This window comes from Halichoeres trimaculatus, unplaced genomic scaffold, assembly GCF_033239565.1.
Source record: "Halichoeres trimaculatus isolate MK-OKI-2021-1 unplaced genomic scaffold, fHalTri1.1 fHalTri1_scaffold_16, whole genome shotgun sequence".
Classification (NCBI taxonomy): domain Eukaryota; kingdom Metazoa; phylum Chordata; class Actinopteri; order Labriformes; family Labridae; genus Halichoeres; species Halichoeres trimaculatus.
This window is the reverse complement of record NW_027437194.1, coordinates 13,298,096-13,320,538: the sequence shown is the minus strand read 5'-3', so window position 1 is coordinate 13,320,538 and position 22,443 is coordinate 13,298,096. Positions and strand designations below refer to the sequence as shown.

The window sequence follows — 22,443 nt, the reverse complement described above, 5'->3', positions numbered from 1 at the left end:
TAATTCTTCCTCTCAATTTTGAGTGAGTGTGTGTGAGAGTGTGTGTGTGTGTGTGTGTGTGTGTGTGTGTGTGTGTGTGTGTGTGTGTGTGTGTGTGTGTGTGTGTGTGTGTGTGTGTGTGTGTGTGTGTGTGTGTGTGTATGAGTGTGATACCCAGGATAATAACATGAATGTAGTTCAGTGAAAGAACAAAAAGCTTGTCTTTACACTATATAAAATGAGACTTGATTCTCTGTTGCTCTTCATGTTTCTGTGTCACTCATCTTCTTCTTTCTTTTAGAGTCACTCTCTTTTCACTGATCACAATTTATTTTTCCTTTCTTGCTTTACCTCACTCCTCCACTCCTCTTTGTGTCCTCTGTCCTCATTGGTTGTCTCCTTATCATGGTGTCCTAAATTCTGAGTTACTTTCCCTCATTTCTTTTCCTGTTTCCTCATGCTCTCCTCTTATTTGTTGTACTTCTTCGGTTTCCACTTCTTAATGCCCCTTCATCTCCTCCTCCTGTTTCTCTTCTCCCACCTGTATTTATTTATGCTATGTGTTTTTTTTTCCTCATTTCATTTGACCGTATTGGTTTCTTTTCTGAATTATCTTTTTTGCTGCCAAATTTCACTCTCATATTTACAAAAGTAAATTACTTTTGTAAATTACAGCACTCAAATTTGCCTCTGATAATAGTGGAGGAGGAACTGAGTGCAGTGTTTGGCACGGAGTTTGAAAATGGTCACTACTAAAGGAAGCAGACGTTTAACTTTTGTAATATCCAATACTAAGGAGCCTTTAATACTGAGATCCCTGAGCTTCTTTACAAAAAAAAAAAGGAAAAAAGAAAAACAACAACGCCAGTTTGCCTTATTTTCTCTCTCTGCTGGTCTTGTTACCTTATTTCATTCTTCCCTATTTCATCTTTCCTCTCCTGGTTTCCTGCCTTGTCTTTGAATCCACTCCTCAATTATCCTTTTTGACTCTTACTTTACTTAACCCCCAAGCACGTATTACCTCATATCTTTATTCCCCTTTTACCCATTTCCTCCTTTTCCCTTTCCCTTTCACTATATCCCTGTCTTGTCTCTTTGTTCCCTCCCAATATTTGTGTTTCCTCTCCTCATCTTTATCATCACCTGGTCATCCTTCGGTTAGGACTTTCTCATTTCTGTTTATTCAGTTTGACTCTGTTCACGCATACCAGCCACCATGTGTGTTATTCTGCTAAGCCTCTGAGCGATGTCCTGAAGCCTGGAGTTTGACTGTTCAGAAATTATTTTTTTTTACATTATAATGGCAGCACAATAACCACCAGTTTGTCAGGGACAACAGAGAGAACATTTTTATCATAGTGATACAAAAGGTAGAGATTTAGATATCATTTTGCCAAATAGGATATCGTTTGATTTTCATTTGGAGGTACAACACAGTTAAGTGAATCCCAATAAATGTTGTCTTCAAGGCTTTTAAAGCTCATTATGGCTGCAGTGGTCTCACTAGGAGATGTAATGTCTGAAATGTTCCCAACAGAGAAGGTGTAAAAGTGTTTGATTACATAGCATCATTTGGCGGGAAGACTGAGGTGTGTCTCAGTGAGGATATGAAAGTAAAACCACCAGTCTCTTTTTTAGGGTTAGTAATAATAAAACATCATTTTATTACCGTTCTCACAGACCATTTTTTTAATTTTATTCACTTAATGGGATACAACTGTTGTGTTTCACAGAATCATTATGCTTAAATAAGGAGAATATGAAAGAGATTGATCTAAAACAAAAACCTAAAATACTTTAATCAGACAAATGGAAAATTAAACGTTTTAATTTGAAGAGAATCTAAACTAACATGATAGTCTTTCTGATCATCACACTCACACACACACACACACACACACACACACACACACACACACACACACACACACACACACACACACACACACACACACAAACACACACACACACACACACACACGCACACACACACACTGTGTAATGTGTGTGTTGGGGGATTGTGAGGGTCTAGAGTTAATTATAGAGTAAGGTTGGAGACAGTGATGCTACAGAGCTCACACAGGTGCGCGCACACACACACACACACACACACTCACACTCACACACACACAGGCACGCTTGATGATTTCACAGCTTGACCACTATCCTCATTTCTGTCAATCAGAGCCCATTTATTACCATCATCAACATGTATATGTTTGTGTAAAGGTGTGTGTAAGCCTGTGCATGTTTGTTATGGCATGCATGCATATACATGTTTTACATTACTGTAAATATTAGTCAGAAATATCATTTTATCTGAAAATCTTTTTTCCCAGCAGCTATTACAGGTTTAACTCTTACTTGCTCTTACTGGATATGCTGCATCTTAAATTGGACAGTATCCACTGCTGTGATACATGTGACTTTAAAGTGGTTTCAATGTCACATTTCCTACAGTGGGGTAAAACCATAGACCCTCTGTTAGAGTTGATACCTGAGAAAGCTTGTAGAGTAAATTACACTTATTTATGAGTTAGATGTCATAATAATGTGTCTTTATGATAGGGCTGAATGATTTTGGAAAATAATGTAATTGCGATTTTTTTTAGACCAATATTGTGATTGCGATTTAGCATACGATTTATTTATTTATTTATTTATTTATTTATTTATTTATTTATTTATTTATTTGTTTGTTTGTTTGTTTGTTTATTTATTTATTTATTTATTTATTTATTTATTTATCTTTTTTCGGGGGGGGGGGGGGGGGGGGGGGGGGGGTTCTTCTGCATTGTTCACTTAACACAAGTTTTAAGTCATTTTATAGTATGACTAACCAACAAAAGATACTGTTTGCATTTAAACAAGTCTTTTTTTGCATTTCTTAATTGAAAAAAAGGAACACTGTAAAATTTTACTGACCTCCAGTTGTCAGTAACAAACCATACAGAACAAAGTGACCAAGGGGTATGGCTCTACGATCTACTGGATGGATCTTTGTAGCCCACAGGGTTTTTTTGCCAGAAAAAAAAAAAAAAACAGAATTTTGGCTTTTGCTGGTTTTAAGGGGGAACAAGTACAAGTTACTGTATTCCCTCCAGGTCTGTATACGTGAAACTTTTTATCTTATTTTCTAATTGCAGCCTATGCAATTTGAAAATTGCATTCTATCACATTGCGATGTTGGTTTAAAATTGATTAACTGTTCAGCCCTACTTCATGAGCTACAAATGCAAAAAGACCACCAAAGATAGAAATGAACTTTTTTATTTTTATTTTTTGTTGTACTAGGATAGGTTCCATGAATGTCTGGCACATGCTGCAGAGTTTATTCAAAGTATGAACCAGGTTTTACTTTTGTTGCACATCTTTTACACAGTCTGAGGTGTAAAGTAAGTAAAACAAAAAATGCAAGTGGAGTCTTGTTAGCAAAAAATGCTAATCTAGCAAAATTTATACCCTAATGTTTTGCTCATTTGGGGCCATTATGACTTTAATTTAATTTTAATTTGAACAAGGCAATAAACTGAATCATTCTTAACGGTACTCTAGTTCTGGTCCTTGAAACACATGCATGACACCCAGAAACGGTTAAATCTTACTGTTGGTTTAAAGTGTGTAAAGATTGTAGGCTGTATAAAACATGGAGACAGTCTTGGCAACATCACCCGTCTGTTCGTGACACAGTGACATGAAGCTCATCTGCAGACGCAGCCACACTGGTTATGACACCGGTTTTTTAATCATCTTGAAAGTCTGATTTTATGATGTAAGCAGCATTCTGGGGGAAAAAAAAGAAAAGATGAGAAACCCCACCATTTTGTTGAATTGTTGAGAGTTGTGCACGTCAAAGACGTGATTTATAAATTTCTGCAAACACAGCACGCAAACATGGTGACTTAAGTGTGCATCAGCATTTGAAAAAGGGGATTTTTCCTGACGTATGTGAAAGTGAAAAAACTGCGGACACTGAGGTGTGTTGCTTTTTTGGTAGTTGCTCATGAAAGATTGAGTAAAACATTTTTTAAAAACTCTTTTTGAGCTTGATGTTTATAAACAAATGAAGTCCAGTTGAAGTGCAGACCCTAATCAGTTTTTTTCTGTCTGCTCCATGTTTCTCCATAATATCTTTTTTTTTTTTTTCCAAAATAATACAAAGAGTGACTCAATGATCCTTCTTGGGTACAGGCCTGTTTTTGTCCTCAGTGAGCCAACACACACACACATGCACACACACACAAGCACGCACACACACGTACACACACTCATGCACAGAGGCTAACTGTATTAATAGGAGTCTGTTTTGTGTCAAGCAGGTCTTAATAGGATCAGTGTGAGAGACATGGAGCTGTCTGTCAGTCTAAGTTCATTAACTGATGATAGATGACCTGTAGAGAGTGTGTGCACACCAATGTGTGTGCTCGTGTGTGAGAGGGAGAGAGAAGAAGGTATGAATGTGTGCTTTAAAGAGTATTTTTCAGCTTGTGTGTAAATTCTCTCCCTCTCTCTGGTGTAATTTATAGCCCTCAATCGGAGGCCTTATCAGGTGCAGGACACATGGATGCCTCCTTCTTACTCCTTCTCTCCTCCACCAGGATGTCTTTCAACTCTGCACACCAACTTGTATTTTTCTCCCCCTCTTCCTCTTCACCCGATCCTCCAATCTTTCTCCTCTCTTCTTTTTTAATACATGAGGATGCTTTCTCTAATTGCTCTCCTCCTCATCCTCTTCTTCCCAATCTTCACCCCACTTCATCCACATCTGAACCTAACTCTCCTGCTCTCCTTTTATTTCATTTCACTTATGGATCTTCTTCTAGCCTATTTTATGTGGACTTTTTTGCGGGTCAAGCACAGGTATCATACCCTGTGCAGAAACTGATACAATTCTCCAGTAAATGTGACATTGATCAGTTTGAACAGTTTCGCAACTTTTCAACTTTTACAGAAATTGTTATTCCATGCATTTATTTTATAATAACCATTTCTTACATATTATCACCAGTTTGTCAATCTTAGTCTGAGTTCAGTGTGTGATTTTATACAGTAAATTAGAAAAGGGAAAATCATTTTTCATCTTTGTGCTTTGGAGAAGGCTTAAGCAAAGGTCCTGGTACCGAAAACTGTGAGTTCTTGAACTCTTTCCTCCACGGTCAGATAGATGTTATGAAGTAAGCAGTCCTGAAGTAAACTCAAAGTTCAGAAAACATCAGTTTTTAGACTGAATAACATGGAATAACTTGTTTGACAAGTCAAATTCACCATCTAGTCTTTTTGTGTAATCTCTGAGCCCATAAAAAATATTTGACTGCTTGGCTCTTAAAAAAAGGACTTTGGTTTGTTGAGGTGAGAACTTTTGGTCTGACTCCAAAAGGGTTTTTGAACTGAATCAGTTGTATTGTGCTCACACACACACACACATACACACAGAAGCGCACACACACTGACACCCAGACCCAGCTAAGCTGACATTCCAAATGACTCAACAATGAATGTAAGCTGCTCACTACACACATACTGACACAGTAGAGAGCCTATTGAGGAGAGATTTGTGCTCTTCAATGAACTAGACGTGTGTGTGTGTGTGTGTGTGTGTGTGTGTGTGTGTGTGTGTGTGTGTGTGTGTGTGTGTGTGTGTGTGTGTGTGTGTGTGTGTGTGTGTGTGTGTGTGTGTGTCTGAGACTGTAAGTGATAGCAGCATTTACACATTTCAGTCAACTCCCAGTCTTCACTACAAACTCTCATATTCAGAGAGAACTTAAAAGATTTGCAGTTGTGCTCTGCACTGATTGGCGATCGCTGTGGTTATTTGCTAATGTGAAAGTGTTTGGACAACCCTAGCTCTTGTCTTTGCAAACAGGTCATCAAACAAGGAAGTTGCAACCTGAAGTTTCTTCATGATTTGAAGTGTGTAGTTAGTCCAAATAATGTGTCACAGAACTTTGCTTTGCCAAGGTTTCATCAGTAACAACTTTACAGGGATATCTTTTTGTACTTTATTCTTTTTTGGTTGATGTGATCAATGTGTCAGTGTATAGTAGCTCTTTGCTCAACTCCACCTTCTTGTTAAATTAGTTGTAAGCCAACAGTTAGTCAGAGTTCACATCTCCCACATGCTGACCCTCATCTCTGTGACACATTGCCCCAAGGGTGATGCTAATAAGACTGTGGCAATGTTGACACAGTCTTAAGTTGTGTTGTTCAGCTTTTCCCAAACTACGGGAAAGGCTGAACTACACAAAGCCACTAAAAACATCTACCCCTGTTCCCGTAGTTGGTTTTATCCAAAGACGCTACATGAGACCCTCTCTGGTACAGTCACACAAACACACAGAGACAGCACTTGTGACACTTGTGCGACACTTGTTGTCTCAAGGTTATCAGAGAATCAGTAATCTTAAAAAAAATAAAACTGTTAGCATAATATGGCATGAGTTAAACCAACCAATTAGCCAACTGGTTAACACTTAACACTGGTTAAAGAGTTTATCCATATTGTGGCATAGCCCTGATCTCACGTAGCATCCTCGTAGCATCTTCTAACATTCATCAGGAAAGGTTAGAGCTGTGTGAATCTTAACAGTGAGGAGACTGGCTGTTACTATTGCTATATCACAGGGAAAAGTTTGTCAGATGCAGAGGAAAATTTATACTGTTGCTCATAATTTATTCCACACTTACTTTAAAGTGAATCCAAAAAATAATAGCAGTATACCATCAATAGTTATTGTATTCTTCTGAATACTGCAAGAAAGGCTTTAACAAATATTGACAAATATAGAAAAATGTAAGCCTTTAATAACCTTGGATTCAGGTGTATGATAAGATGCTGTGAGTGTGGAAATTGACCTCTTAACAAAGCTTGCCTCCATATATTGATCCTCTTATCACAGCTGTTGAAGTTTGTCTAAGGAGAGCAACAGGAGTGATTGGAGGATCATGAATGGTGAAGTACAAAGGAAGGCTGAGTTTGGGTCCTGGGGAGATACCAAATTTCTGTTTTGGGTCTTGAGCAAGAAAAGTTTGGGAATCCCTGGTATAGTTAACATTGTGAATGTAGTTCTTGGTTGTGATTACATTGCATTTGTCAACCTATCATTAACCAAGACTGAAATATCTCAAGGGTTATTTGGTGGATTGGGATGTGGTTCTGTAAAGAGGTTTGCTCAGCACTGATCATGAATCCTCCAGTGATGATTTCTGCAATCCAGTGACTTTGATAACTTCACTGTCCAAACTGCATCCATAGTACTATTCATTAATCAATCAATTGATTAATGAATAGATGCTTTGATACAGGAAACCGTATCTGTCTCAGGACAAAATGTCTGGACTTCTCATGTGGCGTCATCATCAGGTCACCTGTGACCTTGTAGTATAAAGTCTGACCTTTGACGGATATATCATGAATCCAGAGTGATGACAGAAAGGATTAAAGCTCTGTAGGAGGCTTACATGGCCATTACATTCAACTGAGGCACGATAAGGGCTCTGCAATCATAATCAATAATGTTTAATGACATGGATCAAAGAGAGAGTGTGTTTTGCTGCAGTGTTTATGTACACTAATACCATACAGCATGCATGGTATGATGGTAGCATGTACTACATTTTTCATATGATCTGTTAAGTGTCTGAGTATTTTGAAAAGCGCTGCATAAAATGTATTCTTATTATTTATTATAGGATCAGTCACATGATCATTTCACTGATTAAAATGTGAACCAAAGGACTAAAGATGTTCACTATAGCAGCTCTTGGGTCAGTGTCAACATCAAGAACAATCAAATGTTTTGTGCATTTGTAAATTCCACCTTTGATATGAATGTGAAATTGTTCATAGGTATTTGCTTTGGTTCAGTTTTTGGTAGCGGCAATGTCAGTATTTTGCTTTTCATCCTGATCTGTTTTCAGTCTGTGTTACACAGAATCTGTGTGTTTCAGTATCACTGCGTGGTAGAAAGTGATTGATTGACATCTTTTTCTGTCTTCTTTTCTGACACAGACATGGAGGAGAGAACAAGTGCAGGGTCATGGCCGAGTGGAAGTCGTTCCTCAAAGGTATTTAACAACAATGTTATTTCTGGGAAGTGTGGTCAATGGCTTTAAACCTTTGAAAATGTATCTATTTGTTTCCCCTGGGGCATTTTTATCCATCCTTTCATGAGAAGATAGCAGAGGCAGTGTCAACTTGGTAGTACAACCATAGCTGGAATAAAATGATGGACAAGGTGTTTCCAAACTTAACAGATAATCTGACCTATTTGCTCACTTTCCGCTAAAGCCGGGCATACATTCTGCCATATTTTAAATCGTTTGACTCCTTTCCATCTCCAACTGCACAACTTGATCGCTGAGTTTAAAAGTTTGTAGTCCACAAATCATGTTCTCACACTATACGACCCGGTACTCTGACACGACTTCACTGCTCACAATATATATCCATGCACAGTACTCTGTATCCTTCTTCTGCTGTGGCGTTTGGGAGCTGGACTCTTGTATCCAGCTCTGCAACATCAAAAGGAGAAGAAGAAAAAACCCAGAAGCGGGAGACGCACACCAAAGATGCTGAACAAAAACAAACACACTGCAATTCTGTGTGAACAGACAGCAACAAAAAAAAGAAGATAATGATGTGTATGGACTGGGAATAGGCTGGGCAGATGTGGGCAATATGGTCTCTCAATTCTTCGGTGAGAACATGAAGTAAGCAGCCAGCTACTAAATTGAACTTTAGACCAACTTCTAGACGTCACTTCAGAGATTGCACGTGCTCAGTGTGAGAGGTTGAGGCAAGTCGGCTTTTGGTACTGCTTCCACTGTGCGACACAAGGCAAACAAGGAGCGACTGGGATGTCAAACTTTTGATTTTCTTGCGATCAGGTTGTGAGGTAAAGACAACATTACAGTCCCCCTGCTTTACCTCTAAACCACTTTGCAACCCACCTCAACAAGAGCACCACCTTAAAAGCTTTGGCAAACCACGGAAGCATCTCACTTATTGCAAGCAAACAGTTTATCACTTTGACTTTTGAAACAGGAAATACATTCTAAAATCTAAAGACGTCAATGAGGCCACCCCCCCAATATCCTTAATACTCCGAGATAATGTATGAAGGTGATGTCTCTGTTAATCCTAAATGTATGTGTCTTTCCACAGAGTTACGCAGAAGGGTCTCAGTACATGGCGTCACATGACAGCCTCTCACCTCCCTACGCCAACTCCAGGCTTGCAGGTACATCACAGACTGTCTGAGAGTGTGTGTCTGTATTTTATTTCGCAATGCTTTTCTTTCCCTCCACCAACTTCATATTCACTGCTCTGCTGGGTTTTGATCTACCCCCTGTGTGTGTGTGTGTGTGGTAGAGTGTGTGTGTTGGTTGGGGGGAGTGTGAGAGACAGAGAATTAGTGAAACACTCGCGTACACCGGAGGAGACAGGTCATCTGGCATGCAGTTTCTCTCTTTCTCTCTGCCCGCTGTGTGGAAAATGCTAGGCGGTGTGTGCTCATTTACCCATGATGCTCTCTGCCTCTGGCTCTCCGATGTGGCGCCAGTTGTGAGCAAATGGCCACTGACACAGATAATCTGCCTCTCTCTCTCTTGCGCACACACTCACAGCTACACAGACATATATAATCACTCAAACACACACACATGCAGATGTACTCATACACACACAGAGCTTAATTACCTTTGACTGGATGCATCAAATATGGAGGATGTCAGCTCTCAGAGATCTGACTTTACCTGCTCTTTTTTTCTGTCTTGCTCTCACATTTGTTGGTTTAAAGTCTGCGCTGAACTAAACTGACATTTTTCTAAGGATAATAATTCTTACAATGTTTTGAAGTCCTGCAACTTGGCCTGAAACACATTGTGGTCATTTTTTACTACAGTCTAACTTCTTCACACTATCAAAATAAACAACAACTAAAAAACTTTGAGTTTTTTAAAAACATGATCATACAGCTTTGCATTTTGATTCAGATGTCATTGCTAGAAGTGGGAAAACTTTGAAAGGGAAATGTTAAACTTGAGAGTGCTGGGTCGTTGCTGTGGTTGGAATGATCCATTGTGTGTGCCATGTGTTGTGACAGTGTTGTGATTATGGTTTGAAGCTGCAGAGGCAGAGGGAAGAGGTGATGCAGAGTCAGAAATGGAAATATTGCATTCTTCATCTGGCACACGGGAGCTGCAATTTACTTTGATAATGATAACACTAAGAGACAGAGACAGCTACGGATATGGAATACACACACACACACTAACACATGCAGTTTTACAATTTCTACACTGTTGTAGAAAAATATCCTTGTTCAGTTATACCACTGACTCCTCTGATCAGGGTAAATCAGACTGTTGGGGTTTTCTTATCTTCTGTGCATCTCATGATGAAAACGTGTTGTTTGGGTATCAAAACTAAAAATTACAGAGCTCTTATTCATAGCAGAAGTGGTGAATGACCTGGTCTTGGCAAAAAGTCTTATACAACATGAACGGACGTAAGAGTTTGAAATACCTGGTAGTGTGCAAGATTTGAAAGTCTTGTTACGGTAGCAAAGGTATCGTAGCATTCTTGGTCACTGTTCAAGGGTTTTTCTGTGGCTGCTTAATGGTTTATTGGGCATCATGTGATGCTGTAATGGTTTTATTGGTTGTTGTTGAGATGTTGCCTGGTAATTGCTGAAGCTACAGGGTTGTTGTATGGCTGATGAATTACTTTGCTTATTGACGTGTTTCTTAGTTCATCGTCCTCTCCAGGTGTCTTGAACACAACTTAAATGTATTTCTTACCAATTCTTAATCATCATAATCTTAATTCAAATTTGAAAAAAAAAAAAAAAAAAAACTTTTGAAACAGGCTATTAAATTCTGGGAAAACTTCTGTACAGCATGAATTTGACTTCTATGGCCTAAAAACTGTCTGCACATCTTTGCTTCCTTTCTCCAGGCTTCAGTAATGGAGATATCATTATTCAACATTTTAAATTTATGTAGTTTAATTGTGTTGCACTAAGTCTGTTATCAAATACATATTCACGGTTTTTATAACTCTGGCAAATGTATTGGTTTCTGCTAATATCCGATTTTATTCGGTCTTATGGTAACCTCAATTTTCTGCTGTCAGCTGCTGCGAAGCTCTTTGCAGAACGTTGTCCTTCACACAACCCCCCTTTCGACAGTTTTTGAACTGGATGGTACAAAAACTGACTCTCACTTCTTTCTTATACTACATTGAAATATGATTTTAATTCATCCAAGATGGTAGGCATTTGCAATTTTCAAAATGTGAATTATCATTTGAGGATACTAAGTTATAAAAGTTACCAAGTGGGATTTCTCCTTCACTGACTTTTTGTAAAGTTAAGCTCATGTTACCTTGGGGATGCTTTACAGTTCAATCCAGTATTCTAAAAGCTCTCAACAACTATCAAAACCACACACCAGTATAAAAAAGACACAAGAGAGGAGTCTTTTGAAAGGGGTCTGAGAGGAATGGAGAAGGCAGAGTCATGATGAGAAGCCAGTTTGAGCGAGGACTCAACCCCATGCCTTAAGGCCTTTGCACATTGAGTCTGACCGATGTGTTTCTTTGGATCTGAGCAGTGAGTGTCAGTTTATTTGGGGTATGTGACACACGGACACACATTCTTCATCTAAACATAGCCTGAAATTACAGAAAATATGTCAGAAAATGTGATTTTGCTATGGCATATGGTGTCGCTGAATAGACCAGGGAAATATCGTGGAAACGAGCTTGGCCGATGTGAAAAAACACAGAAAATTGAACCTGTTCTGAAAAAATGGGACAGTCGAAAGTTTCTGTGTAAGTGCGCATACATGATTGACACAACACGGAATTAAATTTCTTTTTTATCTTTGTATCAATTACAGACCAAAAAATGGACTCAGTGTGCAAAGACCTTTAGACTGTATGCTCTACTCCCTCCTCTTCTTAGATTAGAAAAGAAAGAAGAGATAGAAATTAAAGAAAAGAGTATGTCGAGAGATTTTAGATACAGGACAGAGAAAGCAGAAGCAGGGACTGAAGTACCCTTTGGACTAAGATTTAAGGCTGCACTCTCTACCTCCCCCAACTCCCTTGTTCCTTGTTTACTGAGTCTGTATGGAAATGTAAGAGTCTGTCTGGTTAGGTGGGAATCATGATGTAAAAGGTGTGTTCTCTTGAGTTAATGACTGTCCACCATGTATGATGAGAGAATATAGAGGAATGTTAAAAGTATCCTCTGTTGTTGAGCTGTGGCTGCGGAGATGTCAGGATATGATGCTCATCACATGAGCATTTAGTTTCAGTGAAAACATATGTAACCACATCAAATAGTACCAAGGTTTGGCAGCAGTCCTGAGAGCTAACAGGCCTGTAGTCTATATCAGAACACTTCTGCTAAGGTTTAAGTCAGTCTGGATTTTGTGCCATGAAGATGTCACAAACACGGAGAAATTCATTTGTCTCCTCTGTGTCATCCTTTGCTTTTTGCGCTCGGGTTGTTCTCAGGTTTGAGACTGTGGATTGTCACCTGAAATGAACTCAAACAAAAGAAGAAGGAAACACTGCAGAGTTTAATGAACCCAGCGTGAACATGTGTGAGTGTGAATGCAGCCTCTCTATCTCTCCGTCTCTCTCTGCATCTCTTTCTCCCCCTCTCTAACCTTGTCTGTGTTTCTTAACCCCCCACCATCAGATTAGAGTGATGTTATGCTCTAGATAATCAGCGAAGGGATTAGTGTCATCTCAGCGACCCCACTAGATTAATCTGCTAACACACACACACACTCACATACACACACACACACACGCAGAAAAATACTGCGATCTAGCTATCAAAAACTCTGTTTTGTATGTAAACGTGGACTTTCCTTTGTGGTTTCATGCATAGAGTTGTGTAGACGCTTGTGTTTGATGCATAAATTTGGTATTATTATCAGGCCTAGGTGTGGATTGCTGGAGCCAAGTCTGTATGTGTGTGTGTGTGCATGCGTGCCTGCATGCGCATGTGTGTGTGCTTTAAAATGGTTTCAGTGTTAAGTGTGTCAGAGTGTGTGCTGTAAGCTGTATGTATGAAGTTGTACACGGTTAAATGTAGGTTTGTGTATTTTCTGTGTTTTTGGTTTAATCTGATGTGGAAAAAAATCAACTTAGTTGTCTTGGTGTGTATTGAGTTAAAAAAAACCTCATACAACAAGGTGAGATGATGGCCTCATGTGCATGTAAAGAAAGTGTGCCTATGTGAAAATAAGAGTAAGTGTCCCTTTTGAGTAAATTTTTGCGATTTATTTTTCGGAGTAAATTTGAAGTCATTGTGTTTTTGTGGCTTTGATGTGTGTAAATGCGGTGTGTGTGTGTGTGTGTTTGTGTGTGTGTGTGTATGTGAAGTGGCTTTGCAGAGCAGGTGCACTGCCATGCACCCCCTCCATCCTAACTGTCACCTACATAGTAAATGAGAGGCTGAGTGGTTTCAGCCTGTAAGCACATTCTGTTCTGTTATAAATAAACGATCTAACATGGCTTCAGTCAGATTCTGATGCACACCAGCTCTAATCTGTAATTCATAAAAAAAATCTCAAAGTTTGCAGATTATTTTGTGCTTCTTTTAAAACCAAGTTTCTACATAATTTATACAAAAGCTGTTATTTATCTGGCATTTAACTCTGTTGAGGAAAAAAGGAATTATAACCTGAAACCACGCTCTAAGTTAAGAACCTTTAGGACTGTATCAATTTAAATTTTAAAAATGTTCACCTTTTTCTTTTTTTTCTTTCAAATGGCAAAAGATGAGACGTTGACCAACTAAAAACGCATCAGTGCTAATAAAAACCCTGGCATGAATCAAAATGCTTGTGGTGGACCGTTCAATATTTAAGATCCCTGATATTTTGATCCTCAATGTGTCTCCACTGTCTGTCAAAATACCAGGAATGCATTCTAGTAACAGGTTGAATTGTTTGTGTGGCACGGTGTTAATCCTGTCACTTCTGCAACAAGTGTGATGGGGGTACACTTCTCTCTGCTTCATGCAACATTCTTATGTTGTGTTCACACCAAAAGTGAATATTAACTTAATTGCTGCGATTAACTCACTCCATTTGTGAGTGCCCAAACACAAGAATATTGCAAAGGAGAGGTGGGGTTATCTTCAGACACCACTCCAGTTTGTTGTCATCCATAAGGTTGACTTATTGGGGCTTTGCAAACTTGCTAATACAACTGATAACTGAAATCAAATGGCAGACAAAGGTTTTGGGGACCTCTAAACCCACTTTCCTCAAGTGCTCCAGCTCCTTTTTGTTCCTGTTTCCAATTAGCACTGATGTTGTGAAATAATTTCCTGGAGTTCAGAATATTTCAGCTCTCTGGAATGAAGCAAGTAGAAAGTTGAGTGTGTTGCATATCTGTTTGCATGTCTGATTCACCTTATTCACCAAATTTTGCACAGCCCAATTTGCATCAAATGCGCTACCTGACATGAATTTGCATCGACTTAACATGCAATTCACTGGCACAGATGATTTCATTTGTGTTTTGTGTGAATGTAACATTAGTTTACTATCTTCATTTTTCCTGATGAATTTCACTCGAGCTATTTGAGGAATTTAGCCTTAGACTTTTGCTTTGCTCATTAGAACTGATAACACAGTGTCTTTTCATCAAGCCTGTCAGTTTGGCACAGTTTGGGTCAGTTGAAAAGTGCACAAATCATTTTTTTTCCCCCTTGATATCTCCAAAGCTGTTTTTAGATAGCTATAGCTATAACAAGACAAAATGTTTGGAGAGAAAGTTAGTGCTTAATTTAAAAGTAAAACGATTAAAAGGATGAGCTGTAATGCAAAAAACAAAGCAACTTCAAAATATTGAGTGGAGTGTACAAGTATTGATACAGAAAGCATAGGCTCATGTTTATTTTCAATGCCTGTACGAAAATGTCCTCTAAAGTCTACATGGTAAGGTCATTATTTACTGTATATCACATTATTATTAATGAATACATACATATCTTTGGGTTGAATATTACAGGAGGGAGTTGTGGTGCAGACCTGATGATCTGGACTCCCTCCTCTTGTTGTTTTAGTTGAAATGTAGTGAGTCAGCCGTCTGTCTCACCTCCGTGTGACCTTATTAATGAGTGTTGAGCCACGAGGCTGGACCCCCTCTGAGGAGGTCACATCTGGACACCTAATATAGAAATACAAATCTGTCCCCATCTCTATCCCCATCCTTTTTCACTTTTGAAGCACATTTTCTCTTTTCTTGCTCATGTTTATACACTTCATTACACCTGCTGCGTACTTGCTGCATCAGATCTCCTCTTCTCCTTTATACCAATCGACTCTTGTCCTTTCCTCTATTACCTGTCTGTTGTTCCCTTTTTCATCCTTTTGTCTCTGTATCATCCTCCCTTCTCACCTCATCTCTCTTCTACAAAGCCCGGCCCTCCTGTCTCCCTCTTTACCCCAGGAGCAGCTCACCTCAGCTGGGTGTGGTGCCAAGGTCGTCCCCCTGTCTCTCCCTGCTGGGTGTCGGTCTCTGTGCTCTGAATATTCAAACAAACCAGAGAAGAAAGATGAGGAGGAAAGAAAGAGTAGACAATTAAACAAAAAAAGGAGAATGCAGAGGATAGAGAAGGAAACTTGGGTTTTTATTTGCTACAGGTACATCAAAGGTAGCATCGGTTTCTTTTGGGGGTCCCCCAGAGTGAAAAGGGGTTTTACTCTCTTCCTGTGTGACAGTGTCCTTTGTCCACAGCAAAGTCCACAATGTGCAGTTGCTCTGCAGCTGTGTAGCTCTTTCTGATCTGTTCTGCCATGTGTAGTTTGTCATCCCACCAGCTACAGGTACAGCGGCGTACTGGTTTATTTCCATATTTGCACTGAGGCTTGTCAACCAGAAGTCCATTATTCTTAAGGAAATCTTCATGGTCTTCAATGTGCCTGTGAAACCATATCCCTCCCCAATGTTTTGTGCCTGAATTAACATCAAGTACTTTCAAAAAGTTATAATTATTTAGAGAATTTAATTGAGTTTTTCTGACAGTGTGCTGGCCTAGCTAACATGCTACTAATGAGCTAACAGGGTATTTCCTTTAGTTTAGTTGCTGATGTGTGTTGATGAGTGGGTATCCTATGAGCAAAAATAACTTTCCTATCATGAAGTTTTAACATGTTATGACTCTGAGCTATAGCATTCTGCTAAAACATGCTTATAAATTCAATCATTGAGATTCACTTCATTATTTTGATATAACATCAGACATGATTTAGCAGCTACAGGTAGATTCTATGGTTTCTATCCAACAGTGAAGCAATGTAAGCATTGTACACATTATATCACGTAGAAACACCTGAGACCAGGTCTGAACCTAAAAAAGACAGCCTCCGTGTTGAGATATATATATATATATATTTTCAAAGGGTTCCTAAAGGTCAGGGATAGACACTGATCCTCAGTGTAAACACTGAAAAATTAAAATATTTAATGTAACACCACTAACATTAATTCAAGTGAGATTTCATCAGATAATATGAAAATATGTTGGACAAATATGTAGTGCAAGCAAAAGAGGCTAGCCAACAGACAGGTTAGTGCACTAAATAAATGAATAAAGCAAAAAATTATTAAAATAGAGATATTTTTCTTTCCCTTATTCTCCCTCCCTCGGACATTTGGTTCCATTGTCTCATTTCATTGGAACTGAGCAGCCACCGTTTCAGTCTCAAAGTATCCTGAATGGATGTCATTTATTTGGGCTGTATCAACCACATTGCATTAACACAGACGCACAATGTAAGCCACTGTGGAGTATTTAGTATATTATTGTTTTTAAGGGGCTGTGTATCACATGTATATTGTCTGTGTAATTAGATCTGACATAGTAATAATGGGTCTTGTCAAGGCAAGAGGGCGGAGGGTGGAAATGTAAAAAAAAAAAAAAAAAACACTGAAAGCTTCAGTTCATCAGGGAGCACTCCAGGGTTTCTTACCAGAAGAAGAACAGATCTGCTCTGGACTAGGTGATGTACAGAAAAACCATTATGTTCAAAATTCATTGTTTTGCCCAAATATTCGCCTCTTTTATATCATGAAAAGGCTGAAAGACCAGTGCATATGGAGGCTGGATTAACCTGTTACTCTTAGTGCTGTATGTGGCTGGTCGGGGTGTTTGTATGAGTGTGTGTGCTAAGCACAGCCATAAGACTTGTTTTAGTTTGGGTTCATGTTTTCACAGACAGCTGTCTCTTTTAGGAGCCAAAGTCACTGGTTTTAAGCAGTTTTCATGGTCCAGGTTACACAACACCAATACGTGCATTTTTACAAAGAAATTTCATGTTGATGAGTTTCACTTAGCTGCCTTTCAGTTTATTTATTTATTTATTTATTTTAACAAACTTTATTCAGCCCATGGAAAGTAACACTATCTGACAGTGTATTATATTACCACTTGATGACTGAACTATTCTTAATTCAGTCAAATAATAAAGTTTATTATCCTCAGTTTATTTCTGTCACAGTACAATTTTACATTGTATGCATTTACAATTTTACTTCTATCTATCTATCTATCTATCTATCTATCTATCTATCTATCTATCTATCTATCTATCTATCTATCTATCTATCTATCTATCTATCTATCTATCTATCTATCTATCTATCTATCTACTCATCTGTCTGTCTTCTCCATCTTCTGTCATCCATCCAGATGAGGTCTCTGGAGAAGGAGCTTGGGTCACTCCTGTTACACTCTGTGTGTGTGTTTTCTTGCCTCTGCATGTGTGTGCATGTGTGTTTTCCTGAATCCATGTGTGTGAGTGTGTCCTTTATCTTTCTATCTCTGTATGTCTCTGCTGTGTGTGTGTGTGTGTGTGTGTGTGTGTGTGTGTGTGTGTGTGTGTGTGTGTGTGTGTGTGTGTGTGTGTGTGTGTGTGTGTGTGTGACAGACTGTGAAATGGTGCGTAGTAGCACCTGGGCCCTTCAGTGTTGATTGATCGGCTTGGTCATGTGGAAGAGTCCCATCTGGCCAGCCACGCTACGGTGTTTGTGTGTGTGTGTGTGTGTGTGTGTGTGTGTGTGTGTGTTAGAGAGAGAGAGTGCTTGTTTGTGTGTGAGAGGTGAGAGAGGGAGATAGAGATGTGCAGCATGAAACAGTATGTTTATTGTGAGGGTGAGAGAGGGAGCGAGAGCTCTTCAGCTATAACTGTGTCTCCCAGAGGCCAGGGATGAACTGTATTTTATCATCTGAGGGAGAGAGGAGCAACATTCATCCAAACCTTGAAGGAAAAATTCACTGTTTCACAGCAGCTTACAACCTTGTTTACATGGAGAGTGTGCAGGCAGAGACTTTAACCCTTAAAAATAGAGATTAGAGTTCAGAAAGCCAATTAAAAATGATATAAAATAAAAATCAAGAAAAATCAGTTTAATGCAACACCTGCTGGTATATCCACGCACTTAATGTTACCTCTGCCAAGGCACTTAGGCTTTGGGTAGAGTTTGTCTGTCTGTTAATCTGTGAACAACATAACTCAAAAAGTAATGAATGGATCTTGATGATATTTTCAGAAAATGTTTAAAATGGGATAACGAAGCAGTGATTAAATTTTAGAGTTGATCCGAATCACTGTCTGGATCCAGTACTTTTTTAAAGGATTCTTTATCATTGTGAGATTGGGCCGTTTTCACCATATGTGTATATAACTCCACGATAAATGGTCAGATTGCTTTGCAAAACAATAACAGACAAGGTCATGATAATTTCACATGCAATAGTACGATCCAGATCCTGGCAATATTCTGGATACTAAGATCCGGAATATGCATATGTACATCATAAATTTCAACCCTGTCAGGTAACAAATCATCGTACAAACCTGCAACTAACACCAAATTGTAGCAGACAGTCCGCTGAAAGGGAGTATGACATTAAAGTAGGACTAAAGTGTTGCGTGACAATCACAATATGATTGGCAGAGGTCTGTGCTCTCTGAGTGCTTTTCTAGTGTTTTAATATGTTCAGTGTGAAACACAATGAATATGTGCAGGGTTAGAGGTCTGGTTGTGATCTGATGGTGTCAGATCATTGTTGGTGTAATCATGTTTACACTGATCTACAATCAAACCATAAAAGCGAGAGCATAACTTTCTAAACACAGATTAATTTTTTTTTTTAATTGAATTTTTTTCCTGAGTTTAAACTTGAAGACCCACCAAGTAACTAAGCTCTGGAAACAAAATAAGAAACTACTGAAAAAAAATTGCATTGTATCTAGATTTGCCATTTTTGTTGTATCCACTAACTCTAAGCCTCTACTTGCAGATTATGGGAACTGGCTTAAATAAAAAAAAATTCTGTATTTTTAATACATGAATGATACAAAGCAAAAAAATTCTCAAACACTTCAATTGAGACAGAGTATTGGATTTGGTAGAATAGCCTTGATTTTTGATGACAGCTGTCAAACATCTTAGCTTACTCCCCACCAGTCTCTCACATTAGCGTCGGGTCATGTTTTTGTACTCTTGAAAAAAATCAAGCAGCTCATCTCTATTTGATCAGCTTTCAGGTGAGCGCCAAATTAGCACCTCATTAAGTGGAAAGATGTGTGTGTTTTATTCAGCAGACAGAGGAATAGACCTGCTTTTAATCAAGTTAAGCTGCACCATTGGTTGATAGTTTTGGACTTACTTTACTGCATGCAGTGTTGTTCCAGACAATGTTGTTCGTCCACCTGTAACAAAAAGACCATTTCCTTTACCTCACAATGTCCACAGCAAAAAGAAGACTGCATTTCTCTTTACGACTTTATTCATCCCAGCCCTGGCCTCTACTCAATTCAGTTTCTTGGGGACAACTCATACTCAGACTGAGATGCATTACCCCAAAATACCACTGCCCAGTGTCACTGAATGAGATGGAAAACCATCTGAGCTGTCTGGTTTCACAATGTTTCTTTCAACCTGCTAAGCATATTACAGCAGCATATTAAAGCCTATTGATCTAGACATGCTCAATAACTAAATCTGAATGTAATCTTTAGGTGTTCCCACATGTTGGTCCATGTAGTGATATTCTGTCCATCAGTTCTTTCTGTGTTTTTATCCCTATCTTCTCAGTGAAGAGGTTTTGTGATAAAACTGGATTGAAACATGAGGACACACAGACGTTGAAACGAAGCATACTGTGTCAGAGACGCAGCAGAAGAAAGTTTTTAAGAAGTAAAATTGCACTGTCTCTGTCTTGTTTCATCTTGTTGTACCATTTGTGAGATGAAGGGTTGGTCCCTTGGTTTCAGAAATAAAGCAAATGCGGGTGCAATTAAGCACAAACTGCCAAAAATCTCCCAAACAGGAGAGCATATTTTTGGGTGGTGCAGAGAGAGTACTTTGCTTTCATCTGTTTTTTTTTTTTTTTTTTTTTTTTTTTTCCTGAATGAATCTGCAGAGGAAGCCACACACTAGAAAATGCTAGCCACTTAGCTAGTTACTGTGTAAACCAGGCTAGGTACTAAACAACGCAAAAGTGGTGGACACTAAATTTAGAGAAATCCACAGGTCCAGAATTTTCTTATTGAGATAATATGTTAGAAAGTTTTTTTTTTTTTTTTTAAACCCCTGGTGGTTAAAATGTCTTATTGCAGATTTTAAGCCTTTTTTTTCCAGACCTGGGGAAATGTGGCAGCTGTAGATACAGTTTGATATCTCGTGGAATCAGATGTGACTTAGTAAAACTACTTAGACCAATGTCACAGAACTACAACTGAGATGTTTGTAAGGTTTAGAGCTGTGCCAAAAATAGTGTAAATCATTCACAATTTCACGGTCATGGCTTCTATCTTAAAATTTAAAAAAAAATGATCTAAGTGACACACAAAGAAGAAAACATCAGTCTAAGCATGAGAAAAAAGGGTTTTAAGAAACTTAGGGACAAAAACAGATGCAGAAAAAAAAAACAGACAGAGATACAGGCAGTGAGAGAAAAAGACAGAAAGAGAGACAGTGTGTTTTCTGAAACGAAGCCAACTGATAATTAATGCCTCTGACATCATGGTGCTCTAATTAAGCCTGGCATTCATTAAGCCAAGTGAGGAGGGGGGGTCGTTAGTGGCTTTTTTGGAGGGGGAATTTGTTAAGTCTTCATTGTTACACTTTAAACAAAAGAAAGAGGAACAAAATCTGAGGTGAAGAGAGGCATAGATAGTTTTGCAGGACGTACAGGTGATGTAACATAACTTCCGAAGGCCATATTAGGCATCCTCTGTTGGGACAAGAACTCGGTAACAGTGCCTTACTCCACTGTACCTTTACACCAAGCCAAGCAGCACTGTCATACTGCTGCTCTGTGGTGTGGTTTGACCTTTTTACAGAACTGCAGAAGCGAAAGAGGCCCATCATGGAAAATAGGTAACTTGAGGTAAGCACACATGGCACTTCTCGGCAGACTCTGCGGGTTACACCGCCATTACCTCTGTTACACCAGTGTCACTTCATCTGATTGGACTCAACACCGACACAACTGTACTAAACTATTCCATCTTCAACTCTGCACAAACCTTGAGGTGTTGGAGAAAGACAGGAGTCCTGCCTTGACTCTGTTGTGCATAAAGAGCTTCTTATAGCTCAGCATCACCATGGCAGAACTAGCTAGATGTGTTTACTGTCAGAAAACCATTAAAACCCAGGATAAACCTTTAAGTCTTTTTTTTCCAGGCCATACACAATCATTTGGACTTGAGCTGGCACATTCAAAAGTTATTGCAGTTCAACACTTATTAGATCCAACTGTGATCAATTCTGCAATCTCATTTAGCTTGTACAAGAAGCCAGAGAGTAACTGCAAAAATAAGTTTAATGAAGACTACGAAGGGTCCCACCTAGTGGCAATAGAAAAAGAAACTTAAAAATAATGTGCAAGAGAAAAAATATGATATGATATGATATGATATGATATGATATGATATGATATGATATGATATGATATGATATGATATGATATGATATGATATGATATGATATGATATGAAAGACTGAAAGGATGCTTTGAAGCAAAACCAAAAGAAGAGCAAAATGATGCCACTGAAAAATGACAGAGACAGTAAGTGTGAAATTGAAAGTAAAGTTTGGGATCCCTATCCATTTTTTTGATCGGAGTATTTTCTGATAGCTAATTAGGCATGGAGGGCCAGCCATCGACAGCTGCATTCATCATCATAAAACGTAATAATTAATGACATTCCAACAAAGAAAAATATGCAAATGAGCTCCCCTCATTAGCATTTTCATATTCAGCTCCCATAATGCTTTTGCTGACAAGGTTGTAATTAATGAAAATTCATGTCTCTTAGCCGAGGTCTAGATTGGATCGCATTCATTCGCAATCCCCCAAACGAGAAGTGAAGAAAAAAAAACAGGACGGGATCTCTGCCAAGTTTTTAGGGAGACGAGGA

At 38.7% G+C, this 22,443-nt stretch overlaps 1 protein-coding gene across 8 annotated transcripts in view; it reads left to right on the top strand.

Moving 5' to 3' along the window:
- The window catches only part of tcf4 (transcription factor 4), a 234,326-nt gene that overhangs the window by 47,856 nt on the left and 164,027 nt on the right, over positions 1 to 22,443 (top strand). For all 8 annotated transcript variants that reach the window (XM_074691144.1, XM_074691138.1, XM_074691141.1 and 5 more), the window contains 2 exons: positions 7,988 to 8,043; positions 9,143 to 9,218. In XM_074691144.1, the coding sequence (XP_074547245.1) occupies positions 7,988 to 8,043; positions 9,143 to 9,218 (132 nt within the window). The remainder of the gene's footprint in view (positions 1 to 7,987; positions 8,044 to 9,142; positions 9,219 to 22,443) is intronic.